Consider the following 27,500-nt stretch of genomic DNA (forward strand, 5'->3'; position numbering starts at 1 on the left):
ATGTTTCCCACTTGAGGCAGGGGAAATCTTGGCGTCCAAACTGATTGTTGGTCTAAACAAAATGATCTGTTGCACTTTTAAAACGAGTCCTTACTAATTGAATTCAATTAGATGATTTTCATCCACTTGATGTTTTTACACAGCCATCATGCTGTCTCACACACACACAGGAACGCACACACACGGACACACAAAAAGTGAGGCTAGTGCAATATCTGAAAGCGGCGGTAAGATTGGTGAAGGCTTCCACCATTGAGGCGTGAGCCAGATGGTGTCCCATATTGGTCGTGATGGGAAACCAGGAAGGATGAGTCATACCCAACTGCAGCTTTGAGGGACACGTGTGTGTGTTTGTGTGTGTGCGTGTGTGCGTGTAATCTGACATAGAAAGGAGATGGGAAACAACATTAGGCAGTAGGAAAGAAAGTCAAAAGTTAAATAAAAGTTATTGTCATGTGACTTTCCACCACTATCTATGAAACTATGAAATAAGTCATTTCTCCTTATTTGGTAATATTTATTTGTCACAAGTCAAGCTCAAGACGCGGTAATTTGAATGATGTGGACACGTTTGTTCCTGGATACTTTCTGATTAAAAGGCTCCTGCCATGACTTGATGAAGGTGGACCCCGACTTAAACAAGTTGAAAAACTTATTGGGGTGTTACCATTTAGTAGTCAATTGTAGGGAATATGTACTGTACTGTGCAATCTACTCATACAAGTTTCAATCAATCAATCAATCAATCAATCAACGCCTTGGAAACTATGTGTAACTATCCATCCGTTAATTTTCTACCTATCCATCCATCCATCCATTTTCTACCGCTTGCCCCTTTTGGGGTTGTGGGTGGTGCTGGAGCCTATCTCAGAAGCATTTAAGTCTCATCTTAAAACTCATCTGTATACTCTAGCCTTTAAATAGACCTCCTTTTTAGACCAGTTGATCTGCCGCTTCTTTTCTTTCTCCTATGTCCCCCCCTCCCTTGTGGAGGGGGTCCGGTCCGATGACCATGGATGAAGTACTGACTGTCCAGAGTCGAGACCCAGGATGGACCGCTCGTCGGGACCCAGGATGGACCGCTCGCCTGTATCGGTTGGGGACATCTCTACGCTGCTGATCCGCTTGAGATGGTTTCCTGTGGACGGGACTCTCGCTGCTGTCTTGGAGCCACTATGGATTGAACTTTCACAGTATCATGTTAGACCCGCTCGACATCCATTGCTTTCGGTCCCCTAGAGGGGGGGGGGTTGCCCACATCTGAGGTCCTCTCCAAGGTTTCTCATAGTCAGCATTGTCACTGGCGTCCCACTGGATGTGAATTCTCCCTGCCCACTGGGTGTGAGTTTTCCTTGCCCTTTTGTGGGTTCTTCCGAGGATGTTGTAGTCGTAATGATTTGTGCAGTCCTTTGAGACATTTGTGATTTGGGGCTATATAAATAAACATTGATTGATTGATTGATTGATTCGGGCGGAAGGCAGGGTTCACCCTGGACAAGTCGCCACTAATTTTCTACCGCTTAATTATTTAATACTTGTTAATATTGACACATTTTAGGAAGCCGAGAGGAACAGATGTTGTTTTTCCTGTTTTCAAGGCAGTATAAATGAATCTGTAAAATAATATTTAGTTGACATGCAATTAGATTAATGAGCGGGACACTTTACTCGGTAGAAAATAAACAAAACATATTTCTCAGGTCATTTTATCACACATAAATATATTTTATTTCCTACTGTATTGACCTCGGCGTAGCCTCCTCTCCAGTAGACCTGAATAAACCTTACCGGGAAGGCTGAGGAGTGTGATCCCACGATAGTTGGAACACACCCTCCGGTCCCCCTTCTTAAAGAGAGGGACCACCACCCCGGTCTGCCAATCCAGAGGTACCGCCCCCGAAGTCCACGCGAGGCTGCAGAGTTTTGTCAACCAAGACAGCCCCACAGCATCCAGAGCCTTAAGGAACTCTTGGCGGATCTCATCCACCCCTAGGGCCTTGCCACCGACGAGCTTTTTAACTACCTCGGCAACTTCAGCCCCAGAAATAGGAGATAGTAGTCCACCACAGATTCCCCAGGCACTGCTTCCTTATAGGAAGACAAGGGGATGGGTCAAATGTAGAGGACAGATTTCACCACACCTAGTGTGTGTGTGACAATCATTGCTACTTTAACTTTATTTTTTGGGCGGTCTTATTTACGTGCCTCCACTTGGACAGCGTCTTCTTTGTTGTAGCGGTGTAGCGTGCAAGGACGGGAGTGGAAGAAGTGTCAAAAGATGGAGCTAACTGTTTTAATGACATGCACACTTTACTTCAATCAATAACAGAGCAGCATCTCCTCATCCGTAGCTCAATAGTGCAACAACAACGCCCACAATATGTCCTGACCGGAACTATCTAATAACTAAAGTTCCTTGGGTGAATAATGTCTACTCACTACACCGGTATGTTTTAGCGCTTTCATGGCTGTAAAAAATAGTCTATACAACATTTTGAGCAAAGAAGCACCATTACATGTTATGTAGACCACAAGGAAGTATTTTACATTTATAAAAAAAAAATTATAATAATATGACTCCTTTAGTGCGCCCTGTAATCCGGTACACCTTTTATATGAAAAAAGATCGGAAATAGACCATTCATCGGCAGTGCACCTTATAATCCACCTTAAAAGTAAGTTTAAATGTAACCAAACTGTATAGCTTAGCAGCATCATGTTAGAACGTGTCAGGGTAAATATCTCCCTTTCTGCTGAAATGTCACTAACTGTAATCCAAAAATAAAAACATTTTATGACAAACTCAAAGCCTTTTTAAATCCGTATAAGTGTATACAAGAAACAATTCTATTAGGGGATTTTAACTTAAATTGGAATGATACAACGGACAGGATCAGCAACAAATGTAATTTAACTGGGTAAATACATCTTCTCACCTCATTCAGCAATCATCATGCAATGTTCTGTTCAAGAAAGATCTCCAATCAACGCTTTGAAAACTACTTTAACAACGCAGACAATGAATTGAAAATGAAAGTGATGCCAATGAGATCCACAGTAAAATGTGATGTAAAATGTGAAGACACTGACGTGTGTTAGTATGATTTCTTACAAATGTTCAGTAGCATGCTCGTCCTTCTCAGTCACCGAGAACAACAGCAAAATAAATCACAATGACCTTGGCTCAATTCAGACTGTTTAAAGCTGATGAAATCCAAAGTAGCAAAAATCAGCAATTTTTCTAATCTTGTGTCTAACAATAGCCACAAATCCCCTGAATTCCAACCGTGTGCTGCCTTCTTCTACTCTGTCAACCATTTGTGACATTTTTTACAGAGAAAATATCAATGATTAGACTGTCCTCTCCTGCTGTCGTCTCAGTGGAAACATGTCTTGCTGCCTTCCAGTGTTTTCAGCCAGTGGACGTCCCTTCGACATATAAAACTGTGTTGATCCGTTGCCCGGATCATGTTTTGTTTTAGTTTAAGACTCCCTTAGTTCTGTTTCAACACCCCTGGGTTTGTGTTTCTTGGTTGTTGTGGTTACTGATTACTTTCACCTGCCTCTGATTAGCGTTCGGGATGCTCACCTGCTCCCTGGCACTAATCAAAGGGCTGCTTATTCCTGCCTTTCGCCACACTCGCTGTGGCTGTCTTGTGTGCTTCATGCAACATGTTACGTTTGTGTATATCTTGTTTCTGGTGCCTCTGCCTGGTTATCTTTGGATTCACGTGCTAAGTTTCGCTTTAGCTCCCCGTCCTATGGCACGCTCCTTTGTATTTTTGTATTTTTATCATCTTACCTGCACCCTGCTGCCGGAATTCCTGTTGCATCTTGGGAGAACAATCCGCGCAGTGAAATGCGAATATAAACCCTCTACATCAGAGGTGCCCATTATGTCGATCGCAAGCTAAGGGTCGATGGTGGAGGGTGTGTCAGTCGATGGTGGAGGGTGTGTCAGTGGATGGTGGAGGGCGTGTCAGTTAGTGGTGGAGGGTGTGTCAGTCGATGGTGGAGGGTGTGTCAGTCGATGGTAGAGGGTGTGTCAGTCGATGGTAGAGGGTGTGTCAGTCGATGGTAGAGGGTGTGTCAGTCGATGATACAGGGTGTGTCAGTCGATGGTAGAGGGTGTGTCAGTCGATGGTAGAGGGTGTTTCAGTCGATGGTGGAGGGTGTGTCAGTCGATGGTGGAGGGTGTGTCAGTCGATGTTGGAGGGTGTGTCAGTCGATGGTGGAGGGTGTGTCAGTCGATGGTAGAGGGTGTGTCAGTCGATAGTGGAGGGTGTGTCAGTCGATGATACAGGGTGTGCCAATCGATGGTAGAGGGTGGGTCAGTCGATGGTAGAGGGTGTGTCAGTCGATGGTTGAGGGTGTGTCAGTCGATGGTGGAGGGTGTCTCAGCCGATATTGGAGGGTGTGTCAGTCGATGGTGGAGGGTGTGTCAGTCGATGGTAGAGGGTGTGCTAATCCATGATAGAGGGTGTGTCAGTCGATAGTGGAGGGTGTGTCAGTCGATGGTAGAGGTTGTATCAATCGATAGTGGAGGTTGTGTCAGTCGATGTTGGAGGGTGTGTCAGTCGATGTTGGAGGGTTTGTCAGTCGATGGTGGAGAATGTGTCAGTCGATGGTGGAGGGTGTGTCAGTCGATGGTAGAGGGTGTGTCAGTCGATGGTAGAGGGTGTGTCAGTCGATGATACAGGGTGTGTCAGTCGATGGTAGAGGGTGGGTCAGTCGATGGTAGAGGGTGTGTCAGTCGATGGTTGAGGGTGTGTCAGTCGATGGTGGAGGGTGTGTCAGCCGATGTTGGAGGGTGTGTCAGTCGATGGTGGAGGGTGTGTCAGTCGATGGTGGAGGGTGTGTCAGTCGATGGTTGAGGGTGTGTCAGTCGATGGTTGAGGGTGTGTCAGTCGATGGTGGAGGGTGTGTCAGTCGATTTTGGAGGGTGTGTCAGTCGATGGTGGAGGGTGTGTCAGTCGATGGTGGAGGGTGTGTCAGTCGATGGTGGAGGGTGTGTCAGTCGATGGTGGAGGGTGTGTCAGTCGATGGTAGAGGGTGTGTCAGTCGATAGTGGAGGGTGTGTCAGTCGATAGTGGAGGGTGTGTCAGTCGATGATACAGGGTGTGTCAGTCGATGGTAGAGGGTGTGTCAGTCGATGGTCGAGGGTGTGTCAGTCGATGGTGGAGGGTGTGTCAGTCGATGTTGGAGGGTGTGTCAGTCAATGGTGGAGGGTGTGTCAGTCGATGGTAGAGGGTGTGCTAATCCATGATAGAGGGTGTGTCAGTCGATAGTGGAGGGTATGTCAGTCGATGGTAGAGGGTGTGTTAGTCGATAGTAGAGGTTGTATCAGTCGATAGTGGAGGGTGTGTCAGTCGATGGTAGAGGGTGTGTTAGTCGATAGTAAAGGTTGTATCAGTCGATAGGGGAGGGTGTGTCAGTCGATGGTAGAGGGTGTGCTAATCCGTGATAGAGGGTGTGTCAGTCGATAATGGAGGGTATGTCAGTCGATGGTGGAGGGTGTGTCAGTCCATGGTAGCGGGTGTGTCAGTCCATGGTGGAGGGTGTGTCAGTCGATAATGGAGGGTATGTCAGTCGATGGTGGAGGGTGTGTCAGTCCATGGTAGCGGGTGTGTCAGTCCATGGTGGAGGGTGTGTCAGTCGATAATGGAGGGTATGTCAGTCGATGGTGGAGGGTGTGTCAGTCCATGGTAGAGGGTGTGTCAGTTGATCGCCAGCCAGGCATCAAAAAATAGACCTAAAGATTAGCGATCATCTATCTTCACCAAGACAACAAATTCGCCCCTTGATTGACATTCTGAGTAGACGCTGGCTGCTGCGAACTCGATATTAAGAAAAAATGACCGACAGGAAGGCGAGCAACACTTTATTACAACAGACTCAAGACAAAATAAGAGTTTAAGGAAGCTGGCACACACAAGCTAGCAAACTACGGAGTTTGCCATCAATGTAAAGTGTATAAAATCGGTTATGGCAGCTGGACAAACAAAAAGCAAACACTTTCATGTGGTATTGGACAGAAAGGAGAACTTTTTTTTTCTCCTCCATTTGAAAATGTGGAGGTTCTCATCACTACCGTCTGATTGCAATCAATGCAAGTCATCACAATCATACCAACTTATATTCTTCTCTTCGTGAAAGAAAGGAATGTTAAACATGCTTGTATTATCATTAAACACATTTAACTTCTTAACGTACATCCATCCATCCATTTTCTACCGCTTATTTGATAACGTAGCTTTCATAAATAAATAAATATAAATCTCAGAGTTGCCTTTATTATCCAAGGTCCTCAAGAAGACTGTTTATGATCAACTTCTTTCGTATCTTAACTCAAACTATATTGGGGGAAAATTCAGTCTGGTTTTAAATCACAACCTAGCACAGAAACTGCTCTTTTAAGAGCTTTTAATGAACTGCTTTTAGCTGCAGAGTCAGGTCAATCTGCAGCTCTTGTGCTTCTACATTTGACCGCTGCTTTTGATACGGTGGACCACTGCATTCTTTTAACTTCTGCGGGTATTAAGGGTGCAGCCCTAAAATGTTTTTAGTGATTTTTGACCAGCAGGGGTGTTTCTGTAAATGTAGGCCAATAGTCCTCGTCTGAGGCTGGTTAAGTTCAAGTTAAAGTAGCCATGATTGTCACACACACACTAAGTGTGGCAAAATGATTCTCTGCATTTGACCCATCAGCCATGTACCCCGAGGTTCCATCTGTCCTCTTTTCTGCATACATGCTACCCTGGGTGCTGTGTTCAAAAAGCACAATGTCTATTCTCACTGTTTTGCAGATGCTATTCAGATATTTCTGCCTGTAACAGTAAGCAATTCCCAGGTTGCCATGGCTACCCTGCAGAATTGTTTGCATGATGTACAGGAAGGGTTTGGGGCCATTTTTTCTTTTTTTTTTTATAATTAAACAAAAATAAAACAGAAATCGTCGTATTTGGTTAAACAAAGCTGCTGCAAGGACAGGACAGGACTATTGGTCCTCAGTCCTCATGCTGTCACACATCAGCAAAGAGCCTTGGACTTATTTTGGACAGCTTGCTTAAGCTGGACTAACACATTAGTTCTGTCTTTACATCTAGCTTCTTTCAGCTAAGACATCTTGCAAAATTAAAACAATATCTTCCACAGGCTGAATTTGAAAGAGCTATCCATGCATTTGTGACGTCGCGCCTGGACTACTTTCATTGGTTGTACGTAGGCCTGGACTACTGTCATTGGTTGTACGTATGTCTGGACTACTGTCATTGGATGTACGTAGGCCTGGACTACTCTCATTGGTTGTACGTAGACCTGGACTACTGTCATTGGTTGTACGTAGGCCTGGACTACTCTCATTGGTTGTACGTAGACCTTGACTACTGTCATTGGTTGTACGTAGGCCTGGACTGCTGTCATTGGTTGTATGTAGGTCTGTACTACTGTCATTGGTTGTACGTAGGCCTGGACTACTGTCATTAGTTGTACGTAGGCCTGGACGACTGTCATTGGTTGTACGTAGGCCTGGACTGCTGTCATTGGTTGTATGTAGGTCTGTACTACTGTCATTGGTTGTACGTAGGCCTGGACTACTGTCATTGGTTGTACGTAGGCCTGGACTGCTGTCATTGGTTGTATGTAGGTCTGTACTACTGTCATTGGTTGTACGAAGGTCTGGACTACTGTCATTGGTTGTACATAGGCCTGGACGACTGTCATTGGTTGTACAAAAGCCTGGACGACTGTCATTGGTTGTACAAAAGCCTGGACTACTGTCATTGGTTTTACGTAGGCTCTCCTGTGGTTAAATGATGCCGATACGATCGTTCCTGGATATTTAATAATACTCATCTGCATTAGAGACTTTATATGGAAGTCATATGCAACTATAATTGATACTTCTTTGTTGACAAATGTGTTGTTTTGGACTGTAATATTGTTAAAATTATTATTAGGTGTGTCTACTTGTCCTGATCCTGTTCTGTCTCCCTGTAATGTTTGTCTGATCTTGAATGGGATTGTGCTGAAAATTGTAATTCTCCTGAAGGAACTCTCCTGATGGAATAAATAAAGTACTATCTATCTCTATCTATCTATCTACTTGTGTGCCATTGTGTGTTTAGCTGTTGTGTAGCCTAGTAGCCTATAGCCTACCATGTTTACCTTTCGTACAAAGCCCAAAAGCAGTGAAGTTGTCACATTGTGTAAATGCTAAATAAAAAGAGAAAACAACAAATACTTTTCAACCTATATTCAATTGAATAGACTGCAAAGACAAGATATTTCATCTTCACACTGACAAACTTTGTTATTTTTTGCAAATAATCATGAAGTTAGAATGTAATGGCAGTAACACATTGCAAAAAGGGCATTTTTACCAGTGTGTTACATGGCCTTTCCTTTTAACAACACTCAGTAAAGGTTTGGGAACTGAGGAATTATTTCCCATTCTTGCTTGATGTACAGCTTAAGTTGTTCAACAGTCTCCCTTCTCAGATTTTAGCCTTCACACATTTTCAATGTCTGGACTACAGGTAGGCCAGTCTAGTACCCGCACTCTTTTACTATGAAGCCAAGCTGTTGTAACACCTGGCTTGGCATTGTCTTACTGAAATAAGCAGGGGTGTCCATGATAATGTTGCTTGGATGGCAACATATGTTGCTCCAAAACCTGTATGTACCATTCAGCATTAATGGTGCCTTCACAGATGTGTAAGTTACCCTTGCCTTGGCCACTAATACACCCCCATACCCTCACACATGCTGACTTTTACACTTTCACCCTAGACCAGTCTGGATGGTTCTTTACCTCTATTTTCCGGAGGACACAACGTCCACAGTTTCAAAAAAATAATTTCAAATGTGGACTGGTCAGACCACAGAACACTTTTCCACTTTGTATCAGTCCATCTTAGATGAGGTCGGGCCCAGCCCAGCGGAGCATTTCTGGGTGTTGTTGATAAATGGCTTTCAGTTTGCATGATATTGTTTTAATTTGCATTTACATATGTAGTAACAAACTTTAGATACTGACAGTGTTTTTCTGAAGTGTTCCTGAGTCCATGCGGTGATATCCTTTACACACTGATGTGGCTTTTTGTTGCGGTACCGCCTGAGGCATCGCTTATGTGCAGTGATTTCTCCAGATTCTCTGAAACTTTTGAGTATATTACAGACCTTAGATGGTGAAATCCCTAAATTCTTTCCACTAGCTAAACTGTAGGAGGTTGAAGTGTGCTGAATGTGTAAAACATATTTCAGGCAGCGAAGCAGAGGTGACAGACACTCGCTGATAAATAGCGGGCAACAGCGCACTAAATATTGATGCTCAGGGGCGCTGAACTTGTACATTTCACCTTAATGACTTGGCACTGGACTGTTCACTGTGGATCATCGCAACTTTGCAGCGGTGGAAACATAACGTCCTTCGGAGATGAATTATTTTCCATGTTCATGTCACACCTTGAAGAGTAAATATTTCCTGAAAATCCTAATAACCACGTTTGTTTGAGAGAGTAGTGTACTATCCAGATAAGACATGATTTACAGGGAGATGAGATAAGGGATAAGGCAGATAATTCATCCATTCATCCATTTTCTACTGCTTGTCCCAGTAGTGATTCAAATCTGGCCCTGGTTTCATTTGTGATTCACATGTTTGGTTTGTTCTTTTTTCACGGCTCAAATTACAACATCATACATCTAATTGGAAATATTGGTATGGATCTATTTGTTAAGTATTAATTAGGTTGTGAGTTTGCTGTAGGCATGTCAACCAATGAAATGGTTGATTCTGCCCACCATCTATATCAGGGGTGTCAAACTCAAATACAGAGTGGGCCAAAATTTAAAACTGAACAAAGCCACGGGCCAAAGTTGAACAAATTAACCTTTTAATAGGGACCCAAACAAGTTTTGCATTGAACATTGAACAAGCAAGGCTTATATAACTTTATAGTTACATGCAAAATCCAGTTTCAAATAATAACAACAATAATTAAAAAATATCAATGGCATATCAAATACAATTTTTATAAAAATGTAATGCCTCTTCTATTTGCAGCCTTCTGAGGTAAATATCAAAATAAACTTTTTCCACGGGCCAAATATAAATTTGAAAGTAAAATAACAATAAGGAATGAATCAAACATTCAAGCCTTGAAGTAGCAAGAGAAAGTGAATGAATAAAACGTTATTGCTCAGTTTGCTACACGGATTTGCTTTAACAACGCTTACATAACCTAATAGTGCAAAATCAACTTTCAAAAAACAAACGAAAAAACTGGCGCAGTGGGAGAGTGGCCGTGCGCAACCCGAGGGTCCCTGGTTCAAATCCCACCTAGTACCAACCTCGTCATGTCCGTTGTGTCCTGAGCAAGACACTTCACCCTTGCTCCTGATGGGTGCTGGTTGGTGCCTTGCATGGCAGCTCCCTCCATCAGTGTGTGAATGTGTGTGTGAATGGGTAAATGTGGAAGTAGTGTCAAAGCGCTTTGAGTACATTGAAGGTAGAAAAGCGCTATACAAGTACAACCCATTTAACCCATTTAAATAACATTTAAATAAAAAATGTAATGCCTCTTTTCTATTTGCAGCCTTCTGAAGTAAATATCGACATTAACTTTTTCCGCTAGCTAATACATTTTAAAATAAAATAATGAGGGGGTCGGGGTTGAGGGGTGGTGTGGTTTGTTGGTAGCGGGGGTGGATATTGTAGCGTCCCGGAAGAGTTAGTGCTGCAAGGGGTTCTGGGTATTTGTTCTGTTGTGTTCATGTTGTGTTTCGGTGCCGTTGTTCTCCCGAAATGTGTTCGTCATTCTTGTTTGGTGTGGGTTCACAGTGTGGTGCATATTTGTAACAGTGTTAAAGTTGTATATACACCCACCCTCAGTGTGACCTGTATGGCTGTTGATCAAATATGCCTTGCATTCACTTTTGTGTGTGTGTGTACAAGCCGCATATACTATGTGACTTGGCTGGCACACTGTATGTATAGAGGAAAAGCGGACGTAACGACAGGTTGTGGAGAACGCTAAAGGTAGTGCCTTTAAGGCACGACCCCAATATTGTTGTCCGGGGAGAAATTCGGGAGAATGGTTGCCCCGGGAAATTTTCGGGAGGAGCACTGAACTTCGGAAGTTTCCCTGGAAATTCAAGAGGGTTGGCAAGTATGAGTATAAGCGGTGAATGCTGTATAATACCGGCAGGCCAGCCCTAATGGTAATTCGATATTGCCTCAAGGGCCAAATGAAATTACACGGCAGGCCAAATTTGTTTGAGTTTGACACCCATGATCTGTATTGACATTCACTTTAATGCTCCATTCTATTTTCACTACAGCATCGAGAAATCCATCCATCCATTTTCTACCGCTTATTCCCTTTCGGGGTCGCGGGGGGCGCTGGCGCCTATCTCAGCTACAATCGGGCGGAAGGCAGGGTACACCCTGGACAAGTCGCCACCTCATCACAGGGCCAACACAGATAGACAGACAACATTCACACTCACATTCACACACTAGGGCCAATTTAGTGTTGCCAATCAACCTATCCCCAGGTACATGTCTTTGGAAGTGGGAGGAAGCCGGAGTACCCGGAGGGAACCCACGCATTCACGGGGAGAACATGCAAACTCCACACAGAAAGATCCCGAGCCTGAATTTGAACCCAGGACTGCAGGAACTTCGTATTGTGAGGCAGACGCACTAACCCCTCTGCCACCGTGAAGCCCGCATCAAGAAATGAAGGAGCCAAATAACCATTAAACTTGATCATTTGCTTGAAAAAATGAGTTTTCTATTAGTTTTGACCATTTCATTAATTAATGGCAAATTTACATGAAATGTAATTTAACCACCAAATTATTATACAAAAGCCAAAAGCAGTGAAGTTGTCACGTTGCGTAAATGTTAAATAAAAAGAGAATACAACAAATCCTTTTCAACTTATATTCAATTGTATAGACAGCAAAGACAATATATTTCATCTTCACAATGGAAAACGTTGTTATTTTTTGCAAATATTAGCTCATTTGGAATTTAATGCCTGCAGCATGTTTCAAAAAAGCTGGCACAATCGGCAAAAAAGAGTGAGAAAATTGAGGAATGCTCATCAAAGACTTATTTGGAACATCCCACAGGTGAACAGGCTAATTGGGAACAGGTGGGTGCCATGATTGGATATAAAAGCAGCTTCCATGAAATGCTCACTCATTCACAAACCAGGACAAGGCGAGGGTCACCACTTTGTTAACAAATGCCTGAGCAAATTGTTGAACGGTTTTCAACCAGCTATTGAAAATAATTTAGAAATTTCACCATCTACACTCTGTAATATCATCAAAAGGTTCAGATAATCTGGAAAAATCACTGAACAGAACATTGAATGCCCATGAATTGATAAACGTGGACCCCGACTTAAACAAGTTGAAAAACTTATTCGGGTGTTACCATTTAGTGGTCAATTGTATGGAATATGTACTGTACTGTGCAATCTACTAATAAAAGTATCAATCAATCAATCAATCAACCCATGACCCTGGGTCCCTCAGGTGGTACTGCATCAAAAACCGACATCAGCGAGTAAAGGATATCACTACATGTGCTCAGGAACACTTCATAAAACCACTGTCACTAAATACAGTTGGTTGCTACATCTGTAAGTGCATGTTAAAACTCTACTATGCAAAACGAAAGCCATTTATCAACAACACCCAGATGGACTGATGCAAAGTGTAAAAGTGTTCTGTTGTCAAATTGTTTTTGTAAACTGGGAACGTCGTGTCCTCCAGACCAAAGAGGAAAAGAACCATCCGGATAGTTCTAGGGTGAAAATGAAAAAGTCAGCATGTGTGATGGTATGCGGGTGTATTAGTGGCCAATGCATGGCTAACTTACACATCTGTGAAGGCACCATTAATGCTGAAAGGTACATACAGCTTTTGGAGCAACATATGTTGCCATCCAAGCAACGTTATCATGGACACCCCTGCTTATTTCAGCAAGACAATTCCCAGTCACTTGTTACAACAGTGTGGCTTCATAATAAAAGAGTGTAGGTACTAGACTGGCCTGCCTGTAGTCCAGACATTGAAAATTTGTGAAGGCTAAAATATGAGGCGGGAGACTGTTGAACAACTTAAGCTGTACATCAAGCAAGAATGGGAAATAATTCCACTTCAAAAATGTGTCTCCTCAGTTCCCAAACCTGCACTGAGTGTTGTTAAAAGGAAAGGCCATGTAACACACTGGTAAAAATGCCTTTTCGCAATGTGTTGCTGCAGTTACATTCTAACTTCATGATTATTAGCAGAAATACCAAAGTTTCTCATTAAATATCTTGTCTTTGCAGTCTCTTCAATTGAATATAAGTTGAAAATGATTTGTTGTATTCTCTTTTTATTTAGCATTTACACAAGGTGACAACTTCACTGCTTTTGGGCTTTGTATTTTATTGCAGTGGTGTAGGCTGTTTTTCATGAAATATAATATTAATATGTATAACTATAATAATGTATTATATTATGTTATTATTTATATATGAACTCATATTTTTTATTATATTTGACTGTTATTTTCACTGCTGACCACATGTGGACCTAAAAGGGTTTGATGGTGTTTCATAAGCCAAACAAAAATTAAGAATATTAACCGCTCATTTTTGGGAAATGTTTGAACTCCCCTGTACTGATGATAATAACAATATTTACTTGTATTAAAATGTTAATAGGAAAGGAGAAATGATTGCAAGGTGCTCAACGGTTGATGTTTTTGTGTTTCATCAGTTGGGCGAGGAGACGTTCAACCGCGCCAAGCTGTTAAACGTGGGCTACACGGAGGCCTTGAAGGACGGCGACTACAACTGCTTCATCTTCAGCGACGTGGATTTGATCCCCATGGACGACCGCAACCTTTACCACTGCTACGAGCAGCCCAGACACTTCGCCATCGCCATGGACAAGTTTGGCTTCAGGTGAGACCTTAAATAATATGTTTGTGTTGCCTTGCTTTATTAGGATTCCTTGCAAGGTAAAATTATGTTTTTTTTGTGGTTGTTGTTCATATTTAGCATTGTTGACCATTACTGTGCCATTATTGTTTATTATTGTTGACGCACGTCTCTTGTTCCTGCTGCTCAGTGTGTCCAGCAGGGAGATATTTACATTTGACACGTGCAGGATTCATTGCACTGTGCTCTAAAGCAGGGGTCACCTTTTTGAAACCAAGAGCTACTTCTTGGGTACTGATTAATGCGAAGGGCTACCAGTTTGATACACACTTAAACAAATTGCCAAAAATAACCAATTTGCTCAATTTACCTTTAATAAATAAATCTATGTATGTAAAAATGGGTATTTCTGTCTGTCATTCCGTCGTACATTTTTTTTCCTTTTACGGATGGTTTTTTGTAGGGAATAAATGATGAATAAAACACTAAATTGAACGGTTTAAAAGACGGGAAAACAGGAAAAAATTAAAATTAAATTTTGAAACATAGTTTATCTTCAATTTCGACTCTTTAAAATTCACAATTCAACCGAAAAAAAGAAGAGAAAAAGTAGTTAATTTTTTGAAAACATTTTTAAAAAACAATTTATGGAGCATCATTAGTCATTTTTCCTGATTAAGATTGATTTTAGAATTTTGATGACATGTTTTAAATAGGTTAAAATCCAATCTGCATTTTGTTAGAATATATAACAAATTGGACCAAGCTATATTTCTAACAAAGACAAATAATTATTTCTTCTAGATTTTCCAGAACAAAAATTTTAAAAGAAACTCAAAAGACTTTGTAATAAGATTTAAATTTGATTCTACAGATTTTCTAGATCTGCCAGAATATATATTTTTTTAAATTTTAATCATAATAAGTTTGAAGAAATATTTCACAAATATTCTTCTTCGAAAAAACAGAAACTAAAATGAAGAATTAAATTAAAATGTATTATTATTCTTTACAATAAATACAAAAAATGTTTACTTGAACATTGATTTAAATTGTCAGGGAAGAAGAAGAAGGAATTTAAAAGGTATGTGTTTAAAAATCCGAAAATCATTTTTAAGGTTCTGTTTTTTCTCTAAAATTGTCTATCTGAAGAAGCAAATTAAAAAATGTATGAATTTATTTAAACACGTGAAGACTAAGTCTTTAAAATGTTTTCTTGGATTTTCAAATTCTATTTGAGTTTTGTCTCTCTTAGAATTAAAAATGTCGAGCAAAGCGAGACCAGCTTGCTAGTAAATAAATAAAATTTAAAAAATAGAGGCAGCTCACTGGTAAGTGCTGCTATTTGAGCTATTTTTAGAACAGGCCAGCGGGCGACTCATCTGGTCCTTACGGGCTACCTGGTGCCCGCGGGCACCGCGTTGGTGACCCCTGCTCTAAAGGGATCAGAGGAGAAGCAGCTGTTGAAATAATAGGAATGGTAAACCAATTCTTCAGTATTTTATTGTTTGTAGAAAATACCAAAATTATCTAAATGTAATAAATAACTTTACTATCATTTTTCAAGACTGCGTTAGTTTATATTTACCTTGGGATGGGGACAATATTTAAGCCTTTGCACTCTCAGGAATCACAAACACTTTTGTGGCAATTTGCGTTCTTTTTCCCTTAGACTTTGACTTCCTTTTTATTGCCATTCAAATTGGAACTTTACAGTACAGATAGGAACGAGATTTTGTTGCATTAGCTCATGGTAGTGCAGTATAAAAAAGAAATAAGGTGCAGGTATAAACAAATACAAACCCCGTTTCCATATGAGTTGGGAAATTGTGTAAGATGTAAATATAAACGGAATACAATGATTTGCAAATCCTTTTCAACCCATATTCAGTTGAATGCACTACAAAGACAACATATTTGATGTTCAAACTCTTTTTTTGCAAATAATTAACTTAGAGTTTCATGGCTTCAACACGTGCCAAAGTAGTTGGGAAAGGGCATGTTCACCACTGTGTTACATCACCTTTTCTTTTAACAACACTCAATAAACGTTTGGGAACTGAGGAAACTAATTGTTGAAGCTTTGAAAGTGGAATTCTTTCCCCTTCTTGTTTTATGTGAAGCTTCAGTTGTTCAACAGTCCGGGGTCTCTGCTGACGTATTTTACGCTTCATAATGCGCCACAAATTTTCCATGGGAGACAGGTCTGGACTGCAGGCAGGCCAGGAAAGTACCCACCCTCTTTCTTTTACGAAGCCACGCTGTTGTAACACGGCATTGTCTTGATAAAATAAGCAGGGGCGTCCATGAAAAAGACGGCGCTTAGATGGCAGCATATGTTGTTCCAAAACCTGTATGTACCTTTCAGCACTAATGGTGCCTTCACAGATGTGTAAGTTACCCATGCCTTGGGCACTAATGCACCCCCATACCATCACAGATGCTGGCTTTTCAACTTTGCGTCGATAACAGTCTGGATGGTTCACTTCCCCTTTGGTCCAGATGACACAATGTCGAATATTTCCAAAAACAAATTAAAATGTGGACTCTTCAGACCACAGAACACTTTTCCACTTTGCATCAGTCCAGCTTAAATGATCTTGGGCCCAGAGAAGCCGGCGGTGTTTCTGGATGTTGTTGATGAATGGCTTTTGCTTTGCATAGTAGAGCTTTACTTGCACTTACAGATGTAGCAAAAAACTTTATTTAGTGACAGTGGTTTTCTGAAGTGTTCCTGAGCCCATGTGGTGATATCCTTTAGAGATTGATGTCGGTTTTTGATCTGGTACTAATAGGTAAGACCGGTTGGTTTTGCATAATATGTCCCTTTTCACCGTTACAGGGGACAATAAAAGTGCAGGGGACATGTGCCCCCACCGATGACTAACAGTGTTGTTTGCATGTTGCAGGCTGCCCTATGCCAGCTACTTTGGGGGAGTGTCGGGCCTCAGTAGAAAACAGTTTCTGAAGATCAACGGCTTCCCCAACGAGTACTGGGGCTGGGGAGGGGAGGATGATGACATCTACAACAGGTAAGCCAGCTGTCTGATTATAAACTTTTTTTTCATTTTTGTCTCAAGTTGACTGATGGAAGTAGAAGACGGTTCACTTCAAGGGTCTTTAGTTGAATTTATCCTCTTGGCAGATGGAATATATTTGCTAATGTATTCCTTGTCTGAATAAAATAAATATTTGGCCAACTCATGCAAGTAATGTTAAAAAAAGAGAATATTATTGACATGATTTACTAAGATCCAAGTACCAAGGGTTAAACAGCGTAAAATTGCATTCACCGTATTTTCCGGACCATAGGGCGCACCGGGTTATAAGGTGCACTGCCCATGGATGGTCTATTTTCGATCTTTTTTCATATATAAGGCGCACCGGATTATAGGGCGCATTAAAGGGGTCGTATTTTTTTTTACTTTTTGGCTCGAAGGGCGAAAGTTAAAATGTGCCATTTTTTTCATACATAAGGTACACCGGATTATAGGGTGCATTAAAGGAGTCATATTAGTATCATTTTTTTTCTAAATGGAACACTAAATGGTCCTTAATGTGTGAATGTTGTCTATCTGTGTTGGCCCTGTAGTGACTTGTCCAGGGTGTACCCCGCCTTCCGCCCGATTGTAGCTGAGATAGGCTCCAGCACCCCCCACAACCTTAAAGGGAATAGCAGTAGAAAATGGATGGATGGATGGTAAAAGACTCATAGAGTCAGACCAAAGACTATAAAAATGGGAGCCATTACCTCCCTGCTTGGCACTCAGCATCAAGGCTTGGAATTGGGGGTTAAATCACAAAAAATGATTCCCGGGCGCAGCCACCGCTGCTGCTCACTGCTCCCCTCACCTCCCAGGGGGTGATCAAGGGGATGAGTCTCATGCAGAAGACAAATTTCACCACACCTAGTGTGTGACAATCATTGCTACTTTAACTTTATTTTGTGGGTAGTCTTATTTACTGTAAGTGCCTCCACTCGGATAGCGTCTTGTCTTTGTTGTAGCGGTGTAGCGTGCAAGGACGGGAGTGGAAGAAGTGTCAAAAGATGGAGCCAACTGTTTTAATGACATTTAGACTTTACTTCAATCAATAACGGAGCAGCATCTCATCATCCGTGGCTCACTAGTGCAACAACAACGCCCGCAATGTGTCCCGTGAAAAAACGTTTGAGCGGAACTCTCTAATAACTAAAGTTCCTTGGGTGAATAATGTTCACTCACTACACCGGTATGTTTTAGTGCTTTTATGGTGAGTTGACTGACAGATATAAGTAAGAACTTTACACTACTTTATATTAGAAATAACAAGAAGATAGAGAAAAAGTAGAAGATTATCCACTACGGTGTCAACATGGACTACAAATGCGCAATGTTTCAGGATCTATGCAGATCCCAAATAGCAGGTACCAGAAGGTACAAAAAGTTTCTTTTGCATAATATTGCGAACCAAAACGCACAGCATAATACTACTATGTTTAATGTGCCAACAATCCACCAAGCGGTGTGGCTTCATAGCTTATCAAAGTCTTACTAAAACATGTTGATAGATTTTTGTGCGCCGTGTGTAATGTTCTGTATTTTCAATGGAACATATAAAATGTTGGTGTTGTTTACTTGAGTCATATTACCATCATATTGCAGTCTACATGTATCTCTTATATGTGACTGCCATCTACTGGTCACACTTGTCATTACATCATGTACCAAAATCAAATTTATTCGAGATCTGTAAGCAAAACCAGAATTATTCCGTACATTAGGCGCAACGGGTTATAAGGTTTTGAGGGCGAAAAAAAGGATTTTAAGTGCGCTTTTTAGTCCAGAAAATACGGTACTGTTAGTGGGTGTGTTCCGTGTGATCTACTAAGACTGTGAGTACGGTTGAAAAGCAACCCACATTTAGAGAGTTGCGTTCAAGGGAGCGGCGGGCAATAACTGCGAGTGGAGGCTCCACAGAGAGAATGCATACTGCAAGAAGTTACTCATAGGAGATATGTTAAAGGGGAACATTATCAGCAGACCTATGTAAGCGTCAATATATACCTTGATGGTGCAGAAAAAAGACCATATATTTTTTTAACCGATTTCCGGACTCTAAATGGGTGAATTTTGGCGAATTAAACGCCTTTCTGTTTATTGCTCTAGTGGCGATGACGTCAGAACGTGACGTCATCGAGGTAATACAGCCGCCATTTTCATTTTCTACACATTACGCACACGGGTCTCAGCTCTGTTATTTTCCGTTTTTTCGACTATTTTTTGGAACCTTGGAGACATCATGCCTCGTCGGTGTGTTGTCGGAGGGTGTAACAACACTAACTGGGAGGGATTCAAGTTGCACCACTGGCCCGAAGATGCGAAAGTGTCTGCCGCCAGACCCCCATTGAATGTGCTGTAGTGTTTTCACATTTGACCGGCGATGACAGACATGGCACAGAGATGTATGGATAACCTGCAGATGCATATGCAACGATATAGTCAACAAAATCACAAAGGTGAGTTTTGTTGTTGACTTATGTTCTAATCAGACATATTTGGTTGCGGCGTGACTGCCAGCTAAACGATGCTAACATGCTACGCTATTCGATGCTAACATGCTACGCTAATCGATGCTAACATGCTATTTACCGGCGATGACAGACATGGCACAGAGATGTATGGATAACCTGCAGATGCATTTGCAATGATAAAGTCAACGAAATCACAATGGTGAGTTTTGTTGATGTTGACTTATGTGCTAATCAGACATATTTGGTCGCGGCGTGACTTCCAGCTAATTGATGCTAACATGCTATTTACCGGCGGTGCTAAAGCAGACATGGCACAGAGATGTATGAATAACCTGCAGATGCATTTGCAATTATATTACGTTTCCTTCCACCCACATTTAATGCGAAAAAAACACTTACCAATTGACGGATTTAAGTTACCCCATTATCACAAAATGCGAAATTTCTGATCGTTTGGTCCGCACATTTTACCGGCAATGCTAACGCAGCTATTCGGCCATGCTATGGCTATGAATAGCGTCAATAGCTATTTGCTCAATAGCTTCAGTTTCTTCTTCAATACTTTCATACTCCAACCATCCGTTTCAATAAATGCGTAATCTGTTAAATCGCTTAAACCGCTGAAATCCGAGCCTGAATCCGAGCTAATGTCGCCATATCTTGCTGTGGTATTCCCATTATTTGTTTACATTGGCAGCACTGTATGACATCACAGGAAAATGGATAGTGGTTTCGAAGATAGCGAAAATAAGGCACTTTAAAGCTTTATTTAGGGATATTGCGGGACCGGTAAAATTTTGAAAAAAACTTCAAAAAATACAACAAGCCACTGGGAACTGATTTTTATTGTTTTTAACCCTGTTCAAATTGTGATAATGTTCGGCTTTAGTAAAATATCTTCTTCGTTCCATTTCCATGCAGACGATGCGATCATAAAGTATACTGTTCTTCCCCCTCTGCAGTGCAAAGTCTTGAACTCTTGCAGTCGGCTTTTGATGTTGTTCAGTCCCAGCTGACCCAACTTAGGCCAGTGCTAAATGCAGACACATCGAAGGTGACGTTATTCTCAAACGGCTGCCATTGAACATCCCTAAAATATCGACTACTCATGGGGTGGAGCTTGAGTTGGTCACAACATATAAGTACTTAGGAATTATTATTGATGAGAGATTGACTTTTAAAGCACAGACATAGAAAAGTTTGTCTCTTAAGTTTAACATTACTTTGGGTTTATTTTTTAGAAATAAGTCTTGTTTTTCCCTAAAAGTTAAGAAACATCTGATCCTATGCACCTTTATTCCTTGACTTGATTATGGAGACTTGCTTTTTATGAATGCACTGGCACTCCCTTGAAGAAAGGAGACTCTGTATATATGACTGTGCCTTACCTTTTATTACTCTTTGTGGAAATCTTGTCCACCACTGCACTTTGTAGGCAAACTGTCCATCTTTAACTGCTTGAAGACTTTCTCCATGGATAGTTTTTATGTATAAATGTCTTCTTGGACTTGTCCCCAGCTATCTGTGCTCCTTAGTGTGTAGACTCCAGCCATGGCAGGATGTCCTCCACATGTTGGTTCCTAGAACCAACACAGAACTTAGCAAACAAGCCTTCAGTTCTGCTGCTCCCTGGTAATGGACTGACATCCAGAAAGATCTGAGGCTACCAGAATTGATCACTTCGCGATAGTTTAAGTGCATTTTAAAAGATCGAGAAACCAGTTCTCTAGAGCAGTGTACTCGCTTTTAAATTGAATTATTACTTCATCGTTTGAAATTCCTTTTTTGAGCTGTTGTCGTTATTATTGGAACTTTGTTTGTGTCGCCCTCTTTGCCAGGTTGCTCTTGAAAAAGAGATTTTAATCTCAACGAGTCTTTACTTACTTAAATAAAGAAAATGTAATTCTATATTAAAGAGCAATTAAAAATAAAAACGCCAGCAGACACCAAAACACAGTTTGTTTTAATCACTCCCATAAGTCACCCAAGAACAATAAAATTATAAAATGACCGTCATGTCTTGTGATCATGTTTTGTTTAGTTATGTTCTGTTTTGCTTAAGACCCCATTGTTTCCTGTTTTTGCACTTCCTTGTCAATCATCAATCAATGTTTATTTATATAGCCCTAAATCACAAATGTCTCAAAGGACTGTACAAACCACTACGACTACGACATCCTCGGAAGAACCCACATAAGGGCAAGGAGAATTCACACCCAGTGGTACACCAGTGACAATGATGACTATGAGAACCTTGGAGAGGACCTCAAAAGTGGGCAACCCCCAACCCCTCTAGGGGACCGAAAGCAATGGATGTCGAGCGGGTTTAACATGATACTGTGAAAGTTCAATCCATAGTGGCTCCAACACAGCCGCGAGAGTTCAGTTCAAAGCGGATCCAAGACAGCAGCGAGAGTCCCGTCCACAGGAAACCATCCCAAGCGGAGTCGGATCAGCATCGTAGAGATGTCCCCAACCGATGCACAGGCGAGCGGTCCATCCTGGGTCCCGACTCTGGACAGCCGGTACTTCATCCATGGTCATCGGACCGGACCCCCTCCACGAGGGAGGGGGGGACAGAGGAGAAAAAGAAAAGAAGCGGCAGATCAACTGGTCTAAAAGGAGGTCTATTTGAAGGCTAGAGTATACAAATGAGTTTTAAGGTGAGACTTAAATGCTTCTACAGAGGTAGCCTCTCGAACTGAGGGCATTCCAGAGTACTGGAGCCCGAACGGAAAACGCTCTATAGCCCGCAGACTTTTTTGGGGCTTTAGGAATCACTAATAAGGCGGAGTCCTTTGAACGCAGATTTCTTGCCGGGACATATGGTACAATACAATCGGCAAGATAGGATGGAGCTAGACCGTGTAGTATTTTATACGTAAGTAGTAAAACCTTAAAGTCACATCTTAAGTGCACAGGAAGCCAGTGCAGGTGGGCCAGTACAGGCGTAATATGATCAAACTTTCTTGTTCTTGTCAGAAGTCTAGCAGCCGCATTTTGTACCAACTGTAATCTTTTAATGCTAGACATGTGGAGACCCGAAAATAATACGTTACAGTAATCGAGACGAGACGTAACAAACGCATGGATAATGATCTCAGCGTCTTTAGTGGACAAAATGGAGTGAATTTTAGCGATATTACGGACATGAAAGTTTGTTTGTTTTGTTTCCATGACTACCCATTAGTTTTCACCTGTCCTCATGTCACACACCTTTTTCACGTTTTGCACTCGCACACCTGTCACTAATCATGTTTACTATTTAATGCGAAATTTGCCAGGAAGTCAACCTGGCGACTTTACCTCCACTCTGCTTCATGCCATGTTTACGATTCCCGCTGCTTGTTTCATAGTTCCATGCCAAGTAAGTTTTTGTTTGTTGTTCATAGTGTCTGCCTTTGTGCAAGTTTTGTTTCATTAGTCAAGTTTGTTCTCCGCCATGTTGCGCCTTTTGTTTGCCTCTTTTTTTGTAGTTAGAGTTACAATAAAAGATGTCATTACCTTCACGCCTTGCCCGCTCCAACTTTCCTTTGCATTCCGGAAAAACAAACCCCATAGTCCATGTTTTGACAATGACATTGCTGAACAGACTATATGTTGGCACACGGACGTAGAAGGGAGGATTATCTGTTCATCTTTTTCTTTGTTGCCTCTTTTCTCACAGTCCTGTTTGGAAATGTGACCCTTTCCAGGCGTGCTAAATAAAGATGCAAAATAGCGCTGTTGAACTGTGATCAGTGTTGATAGATCACACTGCGTGTGCTAAGTGATTGTATACACATCTTCTTCTCCCGGTATTGTGGCCGTGATGGTGATCAGCATGTATTCTGCATATTTATGAAGACGGACACGCAGAAAGGATTGTGCTCCTCACTTTCCACGACACGCAAACCTTGTGTGAACGGACAGACGCAATTACATTTGTAGGATTGTGGGTGGATAGAGCATTTATTTATTTATGTATTTATTCGCACAATATAAACAGTACAAAAGGTAAAATTGTAAAAAAAAAAACAACAACAACATGGAGGCAAGAAATGAGTAATGAGAAATAGGTAATAAGAAATAAAAAATAGGTGCAGGTGAGAAAAGAAAGCCAAAAAGGTTATGCAAGGTTCTCACCTGAAGCAGTAAATTAACAAACACAATTAAACATAGCATGTGGAAAAAATAAGATAACAAGTCGTCTACATTGAGTGCGCGTGCGTGTGCGAGTGAGTGTGTGCGTGTGCGTGTGTGTGTGTGTGTGTGCGTGTGTGTGTGTGTGTGTGTGTAAGGTAGGAAGAGATGAAGAGAGAACAGCATGAGTGTGTAAGTAAATGGAAAAACCAAGTGACCATAATGTGTGTGCATTTGTGAATATGTGCAAGTATTTAATGTCATGCATATATTCTGATATTAAAGGGGAACATTATCACCAAACCTATGTAAGCGTCAATATATACCTTGATGTTGCAGAAAAAAGACCATGTATTTTTTTAACCGATTTCCGAACTCTAAATGGGTGAATTTTGGCGAATTTTGGCGGATTTAACGCCTTTCTGTTTATCGGTCTCGTAGCGATGACGTCAGAACGTGACCGAGGTACTACACCCGCCATTTTCATTTTCAACACATTACAAACACCGGGACTCAGCTCTGTTATTTTCCGTTTTTTCGACTATTTTTTGGAACTTTGGAGACATTATGCCTCGTCGGTGTGTTGTCGGAGGGTGTAACAACACTAACAGGGAGGGATTCAAGTTGCACCACTGGCCCGAAGATGCGAAAGTGTCTGCCGCCAGACCCCCATTGAATGTGTCAGAGTGTCTCCACATTTGACCGGCGATGCTAAGACAGACATGGCACAGAGATGTATGGATAACCTGCAGATGCATTTGCAACCATTAAGTCAACTAAATCACAAAGGTGAGTTTTGTTGATGTTGTTTCCTTATGTGCTAATCAGACATATTTGGTCGCAGCATGACTGCCAGCTAATCGATGCTAACATGCTAATCGATGCTAACATGATCCGCTTGAGATGGTTTCCTGTGGACGGGACTCTCGCTGCTGTCTTGGATCCGCTTGAACTGAACTCTCGCGGCTGTGTTGGAGCCACTATGGATTGAACTTTCACAGTATCATGTTAGACCCGCTCGACATCCATTGCTTTCGGTCCCCTAGAGGGGGGGGGTTGCCCACATCTGAGGTCCTCTCCAAGGTTTCTCATAGTCAGCATTGTCACTGGCGTCCCACTGGATGTGAATTCTCCCTGCCCACTGGGTGTGAGTTTTCCTTGCCCTTTTGTGGGTTCTTCCGAGGATGTTGTAGTCGTAATGATTTGTGCAGTCCTTTGAGACATTTGTGATTTGGGGCTATATAAATAAACATTGATTGATTGATTGATACGCTAATCGATGCTAACATGCTATTTACGCTAGCTGTATGTACATTTGAAACTAGATACCCACATTTAATGCGAAACAAACACTTACCAATCGACATATTTAAGTTCCTCCAGTGTCACAAGATGCGGAAGTCCTGATCGTTTGGTCCGCACATTTTACCGGCGATGCTAATAAGGCAGCCATGCTATGGGCCACTTCATTAGGTACACCGATGCTATGGCCGAATAGCGTCAATAGCTATTCGCTCAATAGCTTCAGTTTCTTCTTCAATTTCGTTTTCGCTATCTGCCTCCATACTCCGACCATCTGTTTCAATACATGCGTAATCTGTTGAATCGCTTAAGCCGCTGAAATCCGAGTCTGAATCCGAGCTAATGTCGCTATATCTTGCTGTGGTAACCGACATGCTGTTTGTATTGGCAGCACTGTATGACGTCACAGGGAAATGGATAGCGGTTTCGAAGATAGCGAAAATCAAGAACTTTAAAGCTTTTTTTAGGGATATTCCGGGAGGTGTAAAATTTTGAAAAAAACTTCGAAAAATAAAACAAGCCACTGGGAACTGATTTTTATTGTTTTTAACCCTTTTGAAATTGTGATAATGTTCCTCTTTAAGGGGGGGAAGTTGTTTCAGTGTTAGCAAGTTTGCCATCCAATCTATCCATTTTCTACCGCTTGTACCTTTTGGGGCCGCTGGAGCCTATCTCAGCTGCATTGGGGCGGAAGGCGGGGTACACCCTGGACAAGTGGCCACCTCATCGCAGTCAGCGAAGTGTTCATTTGTGGAAACAGGCTGTCACAGCTGCCAGTTGTGTTGTGTCCATGTCAAAGTGAGAGAAGAAAAGAAAGGAAGCAGGATGTGCTGGCAGAGTCCTTGTCATGTTCTGCACAGTAAAGCTTGTCGTCTGCTTTGCGTGACATAAAACATCCTAAATATAAGAGCCGGCTGCATGTGTGAAGGTTACATTTCCCATTCTAAGTGCAATCTCTCCACTCTCTTTAAAAGCCTTCCAGTGAGTGCTCAGAAGGACGCCCTTCAGAGCTCATTTTGGACCGGAACTTTGTTCTGTGAAATCTCCTTCTGGATTTAATTTTTTTCAAATGTGAGTCTGTTTCTGTCGGTCATATCTTCACTACATTTTTATCAACCATAAATGATCTCAACATTGGCTGCATGGATGGACTGAGAGTTGGAGTTTGTGTTATTATTTTGCTGAGCAGCTTTTTGCATTGTGCTGGTGTACTTAATGAAGTGTCCCCCAACCCTGCAGGTTATTGTTAGGGATTATTATTTGCATACTTGCCAACCTTGAGACCTCCAATTTCGGGAGGTGGGGTGCGAGATATATATATATATATATATATATATATATATATATATATATATATATATAAATAAAAGAAATACTTGAATTTCAGTGTTCATTTATTTACACATATACACACACATAACACTCATCTACTCATTGTTGAATTAAGGGTTGAATTGTCCATCCTTGTTCTATTCTCTGTCACAATTTTTCTAACCATGCTGAACACCCTCTCTGATGATGCATTGCTGTGTGGCACGCACAAAAGTGCTTTCATCAAATGCTCTAGAGTCTGGAATCTTCCATCTCTCCCTAGCATGGCCCAAAACCGGCCAATCTTTGCTTCCTGAGGAAGAGCTTCACTGCCAAGCACTTGGTAGTCCACTACTTCTTTCCGGAGGCTATCCAGGTCCAATCGCAGCTGTGGCTTGGAACTTACAAGCGTATTTCTTCATCTTACTCGTCGTCGTCGTCGCCACGGCTGTATCTTCCTCGTTCTTGTGCTTCGTCTCCTTGTTGTGTGCGCAGTTGTGCACTGCACTCTCTAAAAGCCGTAGATGTTATTGTCACATATGCATGTATAGTAGATGGCAGTATTGTCCTATTTAAGAGTGTCACAACATTGCTGTTTATGGCAGACGAACTGCTTTACCATCCATCCATCTTCTTCCGCTTATCCGAGGTAGGGTTGCGGGGGCAGCAGCCTAAGCAGGGAAGCCCAGACTTCCCTCTCCCCAGCCACTTCGTCTAGCTCCTCCCGGGGGATCCCGAGGCGTTCCCAGGCCAGCCGGGAGACATAGACGAAAACGTGACTGCTGTTGTTGTGTGTTGTTACCGCGTTGGGAGAAACTGCCTAACAATAAACCCACATAAGAAACCAGGAATTCGCCCTCGATCATTCTACAGTTATAACATCATTGGGCAGACACACTGTTTATATTGTGGGAAAGCGGACGTGATAACAAGCAGTCCTTACTCAGGTCCACATGGAGCTGGAGGGGGCGTGGCCTCCAGCTCCGCCTGAATTTCGAGAGATTTTCGGGAGAAAATTTGTCCCGGGAGGTTTTCGGGAGAGGCGCTAAATTTCGGGAGTCTCCCGGAAAATCCGTGAGGGTTGGCAAGTATTATTATTATTATTATTATTATTATTATTGAATACAAACAAAGTGTTTGTATTGGATTTCAAGGCCACAAAGTCCTCCAGCTGAATGCATTAACCGGCTTTGTAAGTTACAGGTCAGAGCGCCCATGAAATCCTGTTACTTGTGTACTAGATGAGTTGTCGGTATTATTACTACGTACATTATATCATTAAGTCATTCGTTTTTCAAATCAAA

At 41.8% G+C, this 27,500-nt stretch overlaps 1 protein-coding gene across 2 annotated transcripts in view; it reads left to right on the plus strand.

Moving 5' to 3' along the window:
• Window positions 1-27,500, plus strand: part of b4galt2 (UDP-Gal:betaGlcNAc beta 1,4- galactosyltransferase, polypeptide 2) — a 157,739-nt gene that overhangs the window by 108,881 nt on the left and 21,358 nt on the right. For both annotated transcript variants that reach the window (XM_061921020.1, XM_061921019.1), the window contains exons 5-6: window positions 13,786-13,973; window positions 16,859-16,981. In XM_061921020.1, coding sequence (XP_061777004.1) covers window positions 13,786-13,973; window positions 16,859-16,981 — 311 coding nt within the window. The remainder of the gene's footprint in view (window positions 1-13,785; window positions 13,974-16,858; window positions 16,982-27,500) is intronic.

Source organism: Nerophis ophidion, linkage group LG14 (genome assembly GCF_033978795.1).
Source record: "Nerophis ophidion isolate RoL-2023_Sa linkage group LG14, RoL_Noph_v1.0, whole genome shotgun sequence".
NCBI lineage: Eukaryota > Metazoa > Chordata > Actinopteri > Syngnathiformes > Syngnathidae > Nerophis > Nerophis ophidion.